The 13,730-nt window shown below is 40.7% G+C and overlaps 1 protein-coding gene across 1 annotated transcript in view; it reads right to left on the bottom strand.

Moving 5' to 3' along the window:
- Window positions 1-7,730, bottom strand: part of stxbp1a (syntaxin binding protein 1a) — an 80,412-nt gene extending 72,682 nt beyond the window's left edge. Inside the window, exon 1 of the mRNA XM_055154115.1 lies at window positions 7,661-7,730. Coding sequence (XP_055010090.1) covers window positions 7,661-7,697 — 37 coding nt within the window. The 5' untranslated portion in view covers window positions 7,698-7,730. The remainder of the gene's footprint in view (window positions 1-7,660) is intronic.
- Window positions 7,731-13,730: the final 6,000 nt, after the last annotated feature.

Genomic DNA, 13,730 nt, shown 5'->3' on the forward strand with positions numbered 1-13,730 from the left:
CAATACAATATATACCTTGATACACCAGCCACAATACGATACATATCTTGATAGGGTGAGCTTTCGATTTGATACAGTTCGGTAAAAAACAAGGCTAAATCATGGCTGTGATACTAAAAGTTTACTAAGTTCACTGAGTTTGTGCAAAGTTAAAATGAAAAACACCAATTTTACTCATCAAAACAGTGAAAATGTCAACACAACTGTAGCTCTTACATAAAATAATTTAGTAAAATATACTCTTGGTGACTCTTGGTGATATATCGAAACAGCAGCCCATGATATCGATACTGTATCATCAAATTAAACAATACGAAATATCGATATTTCAATATTTTTGCACAGCCCTAACCAGCACTCACACACACTGCACTTTTCCACTGAGGCCCCACAGTGGTGTCTGGAATTCCCACTGTTATCCCATCCAATTCCTGACCAGACCCGCTGTCCTGTTGATTTGAGCTCCCTGTCTCTACTGCACATGCGCACGACCCCCAAGCGCTGTTACAGTTTAAATGCCGTTGATTTGAGCTCCTGAGGCAGAAATGGAGTAACAAGTCACATTTTAAAAGTTGATTTTATTATTAGAAAGATTAGATTGACCAGCTAAGCATCGACATGAGCGACAGAATATCTACGTTAGATGACTGAATAGTTTGGATTTAATATTTGATTTTAACGTTATAATTTTTATTGTATTTTATTTAGTTTCCATGTATAGAAAACGTAACTTTAGAAAAGGCTTTAGAAAGGTGTTGTATAAATAAAATATCACTATACTATAATAAGAAATTCACCCTGTAGCTGATGATGCTGTATGTGCTGTTTAGATGCAGTGTACAGTTATATAAATATCTATTTTTCTTTTATAAAGAAGCATTTTATGGAGCTAAATTATTACCTGATTGTGGAAATGATGGATTGGTGTGGGTACTGTTCTGTTTTAGTTTTAGTTTTTCCTCGAGTACAGAAAAGAGGGCGCTACATGTCTTTGTGAAGGTTCATGTATGTTAGCTATTTATTTCATATAAAGATTTCAGTGTTTCCACTCATTTCTTTCTCTTCTATAGTGGGAGCCTTATTTGATAGAAGATCTGGGCCTGTGGAAATGCACTCCTCTACACAAATTCATATAAATGAGTAAATAATAGTGATTCTAAAACATTATCTGATGGCTCAGGTGGGCTGTCGATATGTGCTCCCTGTAATCAGAGACGTAGTTGAACATAATATGACTGTCAAAATGAGCTACACATATTCGTATAAATAGAAATTGTATTTAAATAAGGTATAAAGTGTGATCTTCTTGTGCAAACAGCATCAAACCCACGTCTCTAATCCAAAGAAATGTGTCGTAAAACTGGGGAGGTTTGGCTTTACTGCATCTATACAACTGTAAACGGAAAAACCTAAGGTCGCTTATTTCGACGGGGCAGCGTGAATCGATAGACGTCATCTGTATCTAATTATAAAGTAATTTAATGTCTGAGATTCAGGAAGTGTGCATTAGCATGGTAGAAGTTATCTTTAACATCACAACAAAAACGTTGCTCTGACCTATCAGTGTTGTGGAAAGCACTTATAAAGGTAAGTGAGGAATAACTTTGTACCACTGCAAAACTCAAAATGCACTGTTCCACCTTGTGAGGACCTCATTTCCTAGTGAGCCAGAGTATTGGAGACATGTGGAGACACTTTTAAAATATTCCAGTCCTTGTATTTGCAGAGGTCGCACCTGAAGCAAATCTATTGTTACACCAGACTGTCCGTGTAAGTGTCTATGTTGATAGAATAATGTTTGAAATAAAACTAACCTTGCATCGTTAGCCTGATTCATTAACCGGTTTAACTTCGTGGAAACCGTCTGACCTCACATCATTAGGATTTGTTAGCTCGACAGCAAATGGGTACTTTTTTTATTTAACCAAACACTGCTGTTTGGTCGTGGCGACTCTGCTTAGCTTCTGAGATCTGACAAGACGAGATCAGGCTTTGGCAGGGAGGTCTGGTTACACGCTGACCAAACTAGTGAGAGTGTGAAAACAACCAGAGTTTCTCAATTATTTTTTTGAGTATTCAAGCCTCCAATACAGGACAATGAATCAAAATACATCTGCGAGTAAGCTCATTATTATAGCACGACCTTCAAGTTGCATCAGAGACTCCAAAAGGTACAGCGACGGTTCACACGCAGGTCCAGTTTGAATCATTTTAGTCAAACGTTTTATGAAAAATCCACCTTCAGCATTCTGTATCCTGTGTCCTCCCTCCTCAGACCTAAACACCGAGCTGAGGTCTGTAACCGGAGCATGCTGGAGGCGGAGGAGAAGGAGTCTACACACGCTCACGTCTGATGGAGCTGTGGTGAATCAGCACAACGTAAAACACAGCGATGTTACAGGACGCCACAAGACTAGTATGTCATACTCCAACTGAAAACACAACATGAGAAGATCTGAGCAATTATTAAATTCACAAACACTCCAATTATATCAACAGTAACAGCATTTCAGAAAAGTCTTGTTGTACCCAGTGGTGGAAGAAGAACTAAATTTTGTTACTTAAGTAAAAGTACAGATAACAGCAAAGACATTACCTGCTCTGTAACCGGTGGCAGACTGATTGACAGCCAGAAATGGCTCCCCTTTATACCCCCCTGGCTTCTCCCACTGAGCAATACATAAAAATCATTATAGAGACAGACAATTTCACAATAAACCTACCTTGTCTATGCCACATTGAGCACACAGTAATAAAGTACATTAAATGTCAAAAATAATAGCTGAAAAACGTGAAGAAAATCATATTACGTTAACGCACGTCACATGGTCAGCACCATGTCGCGAACAGCGCCTATTTCAACCAACAGGAAATAGAGGCTCGGTTTGGCAGAGGCGCCGCGTCGGAGGAGAGAGAGAGAGAGAGAGAGAGACGGCGTCATCGGACAGGTAAGAGACAAAAGTACAGATACATAAATATTTACACTCAAGTCTGTACTGTAGTACCGTTCTTTACTCCTTTTCCTTTGTTATGTACAAATAAGCTCTGACATTCACAGGATTCTTTATCAGTTTCACTTTTTTTTCACTTTTCTTTCGAATCAGAGTAAAATGTGTTTTGCCCCTTTACAGATATGACATACAGTATAAGCAGCTCTTGAAATTTCAAAATAAGTCCACTGTGTTTTTATTTTATGGTCCGTGAATCAGGAAGTGTGCTAGAGTTTTTTTTACAATGTGCACAGAATGAAGTAAGACTAGTGTGCTGTTAGCATTTTGGTAAATAATTATAATAATTGTAAATAATTAGGATCCTTGAAATGTGTTTGGAAAGTGAGCAAGTTTGGACCACTGGTTTAAAATGAATTACTTCTGTAAAAATGAGGTACTGTACAGCACTTTTAAATGATCTATCTATTTATGGCTAACGACTGGAATGATCAAAAAAATGAATAGAACTAAACAAGTTTCTTACACCAGATGCCCTTCCTTCCTGACTCATGTTCACACAACAAACACTGATGTTGCTGCTTCACCCTTTAGACAAACATTGACCAGCTCAGAAATAAAATCATGTGGATTATAAAGGTTAATTTCAGCAATAAACTAGAAATATTCTCCAAATGTTTCATGGAAAAGTGAGTGACTCTTCCTCTCCAGACCTCTCTGTCCCGCATAGTGACATCACATGGTGGAAGTGTGGGAAATGCTCCCGTGTTTTATAAAGTCCATACACCTGCACCCTCTGCTTTGCATTATGGAATCATTTTAATCTTTTCTATACACAATTCTGAGCTGCAGGGCCTATTACAATAGTAAATTTGGAAGTATGAGATACCGCTACACAGAAATATTGCAATAAAAATGTAATATTATCAATTATTCATTATTATGCATTATTATATTATTACTGCCACTGATTAAGATTAAAATAAATCAATATAATCCCAGTAAACTATTTTTAACTATACAGTATCATTCAAAGGCCTGAGCTAAAACAAATAAAAAGCAGAATGAATACATAATTAGCCATAAGAATGACTTATGACTTATTCAACTCTGTACAGCTCAAATTTTATCGTATCACAAAATAACCAATTTCTCCCAACTTTTACAAAGAAAATGCACATATGGTACAAATATAATATTCCGACACAAAGCCAGATTAAGGATATAAGTGCGGGCACAGTGGGGCAGCAGAAGCACGAGAGCAAACTGTAGTTGTGTCGTCAGGCAAGACACAACAGAGGTGTGTGTGTGTGTGCGTGTGCGTGTGCGTGTGAATCATTGTTGGTAGTCAGACAGGCTGATGGTGCAGATTGGCAGCATCACTTCTGTTCGTCTGCATCTAAAGATTTTGGGCTATACAAGGTGTGGGCAATTCTTTATTTTCCATGAGGTCACATGAGAAACAGAAAATATTGTGGAGGCCAAAATGTTTAATTCGATTCTGCATAATATGAATTGTATTTCTTGATAAAAAGCAGTAAATATCATTGTTTTGACAAACTGCTCAGACTGGTGAGAGTTTGTGTTCTGACTAAACAATGAAAAAGTGTCCATGCATGAGGTCAAATGATAAAAGATGCTTATTTTGTAATTCCAAATAATCTTAAACAGGTCAGTCAGGATCAACCAAAGGGCCGTATGTGGCCCCAGAGCTGGACAATGCCCAGGTCTGGCCTATAGGCTCGGTCAGGATTATTTTAGCTCAGTATAATAATGTATTATTAGGACTTTTACCTTACACAAATGGTTTCTTATGAGCTTTATGCCATGTTATAGTTTCATTACCTCATCAAAAACAGACCTGGAGTTGTGTTTTGATTCATTCACACATGTTTGAGTAACAGATGAAGAGAAGAGGTAGAGTGCTTCACTGGGTCATAAAAAAAATTAAAAACAAAAAACCAGCAGTGTACATGTGCTCTACAAGGGTTAAACTTAACAGTAAATTACCCTTACTGAGAAATGTAAAGGTGGGTAAGGTACAAAGCGAGGCACACCCACTGAATATATTAAAAGCCCTCTAATGCATGAAGAGACCCCAAAGCGTTTCGACCAGCAAGATGCTCTTCGTCAGGGCATAATCCACCTACGAAGAGCATCTTACTGGTCGAAACACGTTGGGGTCTCTTCATGCGATAAAGGACTTTTAATATATTCAGATATTCACTTGTTTGTGTTAAGATGTTTGAGTCTGTCTACATCTCCATAGCTCAAAATGATCTGTTCCACCTTATGATGTCATCTACTGTAGTAGTAGTTTTCAAATCAACAACTGCCTTTTACCGTTAGTTCAGTAGAGATTGGCAATTCTAGGTCTAAAATCATCCAAACGATTCTAGTGAAGGTGTGTGGAGTTTAAAAACACAGTGGAGCTTTTTGGCGCTTATTTCTCTTGTTGCAAGACACCATCTCCTTTTGCATTGGAAATCTACAAAAGCTCCATCCAGCACTCAAGGAATTAATGACGTTATGTCAGGTACTCCAAGAAATGTAACATAAAGACATTTTTTAGAAAGTGGCAGCCATTTATTGACTTATTTAAAACCATCTAAACCAACCACCCACCCATCTCTTTTTTTTAAATTTTATTAATATTATTATTTATTTTTTTTATTATTATTATGTTATTGTATTTATTTATTTTATTTTTATTTGTTATTAATATTAGTAGTAGTGTATTTTTTATCATTCTATTACTATTTTATTGTATGACGCTACTCCTATTTCTTGAGTGATTTGTTTTTGTTAATTAACTTTATTAGTTATGTTTTATCTGCATAAAAATGAAAAAAGTGTGTGTACATGTGTTGTTTGAATGACATTTCTATATCTGTTGGCTAAGGGTGTGCAAAAATACTGAAATATCAATATATCGTATTGTTCAATGTGATGATACAGTATCAATATTGTGGGCTGCTGTATCGATATATCACCAAGAGTATTTTTTGGTACATTTTACAAAATTATTTTGTTACAGTGCTGCAATTTTGTTGCTTGTTCAGAGGAAGGAAACTCTTTTATCATTTGACATTTTTCATTGTTTTTATGATTAAAATGTGTGTGTTTCATATTCATTTTGCACAAAAAGACTTTTAGTTTCACAGCCATCATTTAGTCTTTTTTTTTTTTTTATCGTATCAAATTGTTTTGAAATGTATCAAATCAAAAGCTCACTGTATCGAGATATGTATCGTATCGTGACCTAGGTATCGAAGTATGTATCGTATCGCCAACTTCTTAATGATACCCAGCACTATTGTTTGCACATGAATAAAAACATATGAAACCTAAAAACACAGTGGATCACTTCCTGTATCACCACGTGACATCACAAAGTGGAACAGAGTGTTTTCAGCTTGAGAGAAGAACTAAATATGCAGGATTTTTGTGTGTCAAACATGTGTAACTGAAAGTCCCGGTCTGTTTATGATGAGAAAACATTAGAACATAAATCAGAAAACAGCGCCATGGGCTTTTTAAAAATCGATTTGTTCACATTGTTATCAGGTTTTTTTTTTTTTTGTTTTTTTTTTTCTAGTGAAATTTTTGAAGCAAATAAATAAACTCAGTGAAACAATCTTTTGAATCGCTCTGGCAAACCAACGTTACGATTCGACCCCCCCCTTAACTGCACGAGCATAAATCACATCTCACTGCACCCAGCTCCACTGCACCCGTTTGACCCTCCTCACACCTCCTCCTCCTCCATCCCTCCATCCCCTCCTCTCCTCCCCGCTCACGCACGCGCTTCTCCTCCATCCCTCTCTCTATTTCTTCGCATCTCTCCATCCTCCCTCTCTCTCTGAGGCGCAGCAGACGAGTGGCGCAGTGGAGTACACGCGTGTCCCTCCCCTGTACCCACGGCGAAAGCGGCCTTAACTTTCCACCGCATCCGCCATTTGCGCTGTGCACGGCGGCGTGAGGCTGCTGGGGGGGGAAGCCGGGGTGCGGGGTGGGGGCAGCGGGAGTCCCGGTGATGGAGCCCGGACCCGTTTCGTAATAGTTTGATCCCGAGAAACGCAGCGACGGGGCGTGTGGAAGTCCTATTTTGCCGCATTTAGGCCGCGTATGGATTTTTGAAACACGGATTGGCGTGGGATACTAGTCCAGTCTAAGACCTGGTTTAGTCCCACACTTAAAATCTGACGTAGTTCGTTTTTCTGTCTTAGTTCTGGTTCAGATCTGGTTCATCCCTACACGTTACGATTCTAGAAAATGGTGCGTAATGGGCCACGCTCCCGTATTCCCTTCGACGCTGAAAACGAGCAGGGCTAAAGGGCGGATGTAGGCTCCGTGTGCACCCCCCTCCTAGGCGCATCCATCCTTATAACACACGCACGTACACATTTCTACATTTCGGCTTTTACGCACGAAGCGAATTCCACATCCCATTCGAGCTAATAAAGGAATTACGCAACAGCGAATGCGAAGTGGCCACTGCAGATTATTCGCTTTAAACAGCGCACAATAAGCACCTCCTTCATCCCTTGGCTATATCCACCATCCTCATCCTCGCCCAGATGCTCGGCCAGACGGGCATCCTCATCTCGGAACCGTAAACGCGCACGGACGAAGCACAGCGCGTAAAACATGTGCAACAAACGCAGCTAATTACGCACGAAAGATTGTGTTGGATTAAAAAAATGACTTACTTTCACCGACCACCGCCTTTAGTCCGATAGGAGCCATGATGCAGCGACTGTAGTGCGACCCTTCCTCGGCAGGCTGGCTTGCGTCGCTTGACGCGCTTCCTCCCCTCCCCTTCGGTGTGTGCGCGTGCCCGTGGAGGGTGCGTGAGCGTGCGTGCGGGTTCACCTCGCGTCTCTGCGGAGGAGCCTGGAGCGCAGACGTCAGTGCGCGTCCGTCCGCTCCGAGCTGCTATTGGCCGGATCCAGTGCCAATACAGAAGTAACGAGCGTGAGGAGTGAAGTGAGGAGACGTGTGGACGTGAGCAGTGGACGTGAGCAGTGGGCTTAGGAAACGTGTGGACGGACTGAGCGCGGGTCAGAGGGAAAACACACGAATATTTCAACTAGAAGAAAAAAGGACTTGTCAAAGAAACCAATGAGTAAGATTAAAATTAGGATATTGGCTTTTTAAGAGAGTTACTTCCTTGAGTAGTAAGTAACTCTCTTCATGTAACACCTGACACATCATTTCAAGTTAAAGGAACTGTGTTGGGTCATATTTTTATTCAGCGCTTTTCCACCTTCAAGACACTTAAAGCTCTTTACAACAAGTAACCACTCACCCATTCATACAACAGTGTACACAGACACTGGGGCGAGGTGGGTTAAGTGTTTTGCGTGAAGATGCAACAACAGCATTTATACATGGGAGCTGGAATTGCACCACCCAACCTGCGGGTCAGTGAATGTGACCGCTCAAACCATGATGTTTATGTCGAGAGCGAGATCTGAATCACCAACCTTCAGACCAGTGGACAAACGCTCAACCAACTGAGCTAGTCACCCTGCCGTATTCAAGTTTTTTGTTTTAATTTTTCATAAACTCTGTGTCAGTGTCAAAATTCACAGAGGCCATTAAAAACTGTGACTAAGTCGTGGGCCAAACTAAATATTTATTGAAAAATTTGCATGTTTTCTCTTCTATATGTAATGTTAAACCTTTTCTTATCAAATAAATGTTTAATAATAGTTTTGCTTATACATTGAATCCAGAACAAACAGAATATAAAATAATAACATTTTAAATATTATATTATATTATATATAAACATAATATAATAATCTGTAGCTGGCGGGCAGCTCTAATACATATTTGATATTATCTCAAGGGTCAAATATAATAATCATGAGCCAAATTTGACCCCTGAGCCTGAGTTTGACATGTCTCTAATACAGCTTTTACTGATAACAACTGTGATGCTGATGTATTCTTGAGTACAAAAACACTGGACATGCGGGACATGATGCCTCATGTTTTGATTTGGTGTTTAGCTTCTCAGGATCATGTCAGAAAGTAGAATGAGCCTGTCATTAGTCTCTCATTTGGGTTGCCAATTTCAATGCTGAAATCCTGTTGGTTTAAACCTAAAATGTCTCTCTGATCTGAATGGTCACTCCCTAAACCCCAGCACCTGCTCCAGTCATGAGTCAGTGCTAGTGCAGCCTCTGCAGCTCAGGGAGGGAATTCTGGAGGTCCTGAAATTTCACATGAGCCATGATCTGTCCATAAACTGAGAATGAGGCAATGGAGTAAAACTTGTATGTGTCTGTCTGCAGGCAGAGGTGAGGACTTGCAAGTCGTGACTTCGATTCGAGTCAGACTTGAGTCACTTGAGATTTGACTTGATAAAATGGACAAAGACTTGGGACTTAACTTGGACTTGAAGGTCAGTGGCTTAGAACTTGACTTGGACTTGAGGCCTGTGACTTGAGAAGACTCTGAAGCACTTTTAAATCTGAATTCACTCTAAGACAGACATGTCAAACTCAGGGCCGGGGGCCAAATTTGGCCCACGATACAATTATATTTGGCCCATGAGATCATATCAAATCTGTATTAGAGCTGCTTGCCGGCTACAGATAGACTATAGAGACATTATTTGTTTAACATGTTGTTATTATTATTTTTATTTTATATTCTGCTTGTTCTGGATTCAGTGTTTAAGCAAAACTATTATTAAACATTTATTTTAATAAGAAAAGGCTTAACATTACATATAAGAGAAAACATGCAGATGTTAAAATTTTTCAATAAATATTTAGTTTGGCCCACGACAATTTTGAATTTTGGCCTCTGAGAATTTGAGTTTGACACCGCTGCTCTAAGATCTTGTCAAGACATTTAAAAAGGAAACATTTCCTAAATTAATTTCTACAACTCTTATATACTCTATCAATACTCAAATATAAATATACTATGATTATTTTTAAGTACAAGTTATCTTAAAATTCATATAAACTGCAAAAATTTAAGCTATATTTGGTGCTTTGGTTTAAAGACTTTGAATGACTTGAAGCTCAAAGCAAGTGACTTGGACTTGGCATGGACTTATGAGTCAGTGACTCGAGACTTGGACTTGCTTGTATTTGACTTGGGACTTGACTCGGACTTGAGGTCAAAGACTTGAGACTTACTTGAGACCTGCAAAATGACAATTTGGTCCAACCTCTATCTGGAGGTGACACCACGCTCAGCCGTCTCAGCCGCAGTCTGGAATTTTTGGACATAGGACCTCATTTCCTAGTGAGCCAGAGTGTTGGAGATGTGTGGAGACACTTGTGTGAATGTCTGTGTTGATAGAATAATGTTTGAAATAAAACTAACCTTGCATTGCAGGAATCATTGCATGTTGAGGGACAATTTTCTCAGCAGCAGTGGAATTTTATTTTGCCAGTAAGATAGGTGCTAGGTGATATCAGTTCACCGCTGCCAAACTTTATATCAGGAAGTACAACTCTCTGCTGCTCACACAGAAATCCTTCAAATGCAAGGACACAGACATTCACATGGACAGTCTGGGGGTAATAATAGATTTGTTTCGGGTGTTTTGTGGAGTGGGTAAGACTGTTTTTAGTGGCAGGAGAACTATGACCATTGACATGCACTAGTCTAGCACCAGTGACCTCTGCAAATACAAGGACTGGATGGAATATTTCAAAAAGTGTCTCCACACGTCTCCAACACTCTAACACTCTGGCTCACTAGGAAATGAGGCCCTATGTCCAAGATTCCAAACTGTTGCTTTAAACCGACTGGATTTAGTTGTAAATCCAACCCAAGTGAGAGACTATTTTCTGCTGGTCTCTTTATTGACATGTGTGTGTGTGTGTGTGTGTGTGTGTGTGTGTGTGTGTGTGTGTGTGTGTGTGTGTGTGTGTGTGTGTGTGTGTGTGTGTGTGTGTGTGCGTGCGTGCGTGCGTGCGTGTGCGTGTGTGCGTGTGTGTGTGACAAATATGACAATGCTCTGATGGAGGGGGAGAGAGGTTAAGTGAGGGAAGGGAGAGAGAAGCAGGATCAGTATGAATATTTGTACTGCATAATTATTGACATGTGTTGAATAGTGTTACATTGTAAGTAGATAATGTACTTTTTACTAGTCTATTTGTCCAAATACTTTCAATTCTAGAGCCTATTTATTTGTTTTTATAATATTCACCTGCTCAGGGACTACAGGTGTGAAGCAACATCAGCACATGGCACCAGCAGCTTTAATGTCGTCCTGTGCACTGTCCCTGTACAAACACTTCTGAGTAAAATCATGAACATAAACAGCACTGAGGCTTGGGCAGAAACTTTTAAACTTTTATTGTCTTTAAATTCCAATTCAAATGAAAATTAAATCAAAGAAACACATGCTGTCACACAGGAGGTACATGTGTAATGCACATTGTTTCATCCTTTCAGCCTTTTCTAAGTGTTTATAATAACTCAGTGATACATTTTCACATGTTTACACGAGAATATTACAAAATTCCCCAAAGACAAAAGAAAATTAAAACACAATATTCAAAGAGTTAAAATACACAGTACACACTTATTTCATTGAATAGAACCTTCAGTCCAACATTACCATAGCGATGTTCCCTCAGTCTAGACCAGGGGTGGGCAAACTTTCTGGCTCGCGGGCCACATAGGGTCCTAAAGTTTGACTGAAGGGCCTGACAGAAGACAGGACATAACGTGTTAAGAGCTCAGATTCATCACATTCTTATCCACATTTATCTAGGACTTCAGACGCGCGCTACACGTTTCGTCACTACTGTGAAAGATTCAGAACACATAAAACTGTTGAGACCTGTTCCACTGCACACCACGAGAGAATGTATATCCTGAGTTCACCGTTTTCGAATATGACTGGTAACAGCTCAAAAATGTAGCTCACACCATACAACCACAGATACACACCTGTGAATGTGATAAAACCTGACTCCTAAATGTTGTACACATTAATAATTATAACTTAGTCCACAGATTCCCTTAAAGGTTGTATGGAGGATTTTTTTTTGTTTCAAGTTGTCAATTGTTGTCAATGATAGCATTATAGAGGTGCAGTAGCCTTGTAATTATGATGACCAAAAAAAAGAGAATAAAAATTCATCAACTCTGGACGTGGTGGGGCCAGCTAAACATTTGCCAATAGATAACGACACTGCCTCGTTATCTGTTAGCTGACAGGCTGTCAATCAATCTCCCTACGTTTCTAGCGTAACTGACTTGCCTGCGCGCCACCGGTACGTGGCTTACGTACGCATGTCACGCAGTCCACAGACGCAAGACGCACAGACGCTGTTTACTCCACCAACGCAACAGTTCGTAGCGGCTTTTTTTGACCTATATCTTCCTCGCAGTTAGCACAAAGTTTGTTGCAATGGCAGACAAGAATCCAGGAGCAGTTAGCCACAAAAGAAAGTCCGTTTTTGAGGTCGCTGAAAGAAGAAGACAAGGGGAAAAGCAGGGAAGCCAAACTGTGATTCTTGAAGATTCATTCCAGCGATGGCGCGACTGAAGCAGACGCAGGGTCTAAAGACTGACGCATTGGTCGCCAAATTACTCCTGGACAGGTAACTTCTGCTTATTATGAAAACGTACTTTATTTCCAAGAGCTAGTCAAACGTTTTTCAGGACACGAAAGCGATATCCTATGTCTGAAAACGTAATTTTCAAGGCAAAAAAAGAGTCCGCTTGCTGCTGCGTGTTGTAGCTAGTTCATTCGCACAGAATCTCCGCGCAACCTTCTCTGCACCCTTTCCTGCTCCTGTCCCCGCTGCCCGTTCCGCTCTTCCCCCTGCTCCTCACTTCTCCGGGCACGGAATCTCCGTGCACCGCTCCCCTCTCCTCTCTCCTCTCCCTGCTCCCTGCTCCGCTCTTCTCCCTGCTCCTCACTTCTCATCCGCGAACGAAATGTCCGCACACCCGCTCCCCCCGCTCCTCACTTCTCCGCCTTGCCTAACCAACACTGTAGTTAGTTGTTTACAAGTCATGTGCAACGCACCGGCTGTAAACAAACCTGTTTCTGGCGTAAAGAGGAGGCGGGAGAAGGCGTTTCTACGTAGGGAGCTGTAGGGGAGGGGGGGTGGTTTCACGCATGCGCAACATTTGAAAAAGGACAACAGTCGCTGGATTTCTCGTTCCTTGGAAAATCCTCTATACAACCTTTGATTTTTTCTAACTCAAAATGGAAGCAGTGCAGTCTTATATCTTAAGCACCAACTACTTCACTCATGGTCTGAATAACTCCTGTAAGAACACTTTCCCATAAAGCATTGCGGCCAACATAATACGCCGCAACTCAATGTATATATAGTGCGCCATCTACTGGGAAACGCTGGAAATGCATGACAAATAAAACATCAACAAGGTTTATTATTGTGATTTATTCAAGTTCGGCGGGCCGGATTAAAAGGTTTAAAGGGCCGTATACGGCCCCGGGCCGCAGTTTGCCCACCCCTGGTCTAGACTAAAGTTTGAATACATCTACAGTGTGTTCTCCTTGATGCCACAGGGGGCGCTGTCACACGGACGGTACATGACAGTCATTTGCATACAGGCTCATGTTCCAAACCTTCTGATGGAGCCTGGTCCCATCACTTTACTGTGAGATTCATCAGCTCCTGCAGGGTCCTGCTGCACTGCTCTTCGACCTGCAGGAGGCGCTCGACTGTGGCCTCTTTAGTAAAAGCCCAGAGCAGAGAGGACAGATCCTGTATCCGGGTCTGAGTGCGGACCAGGTTTTCTGTGTCTCTACCCAGGTCT

The sequence above is a fragment of the Boleophthalmus pectinirostris genome, unplaced genomic scaffold (genome assembly GCF_026225935.1).
Source record: "Boleophthalmus pectinirostris isolate CB_2022bp ecotype Guang Dong unplaced genomic scaffold, ASM2622593v1 HiC_scaffold_18, whole genome shotgun sequence".
NCBI classification, from domain to species: domain Eukaryota; kingdom Metazoa; phylum Chordata; class Actinopteri; order Gobiiformes; family Gobiidae; genus Boleophthalmus; species Boleophthalmus pectinirostris.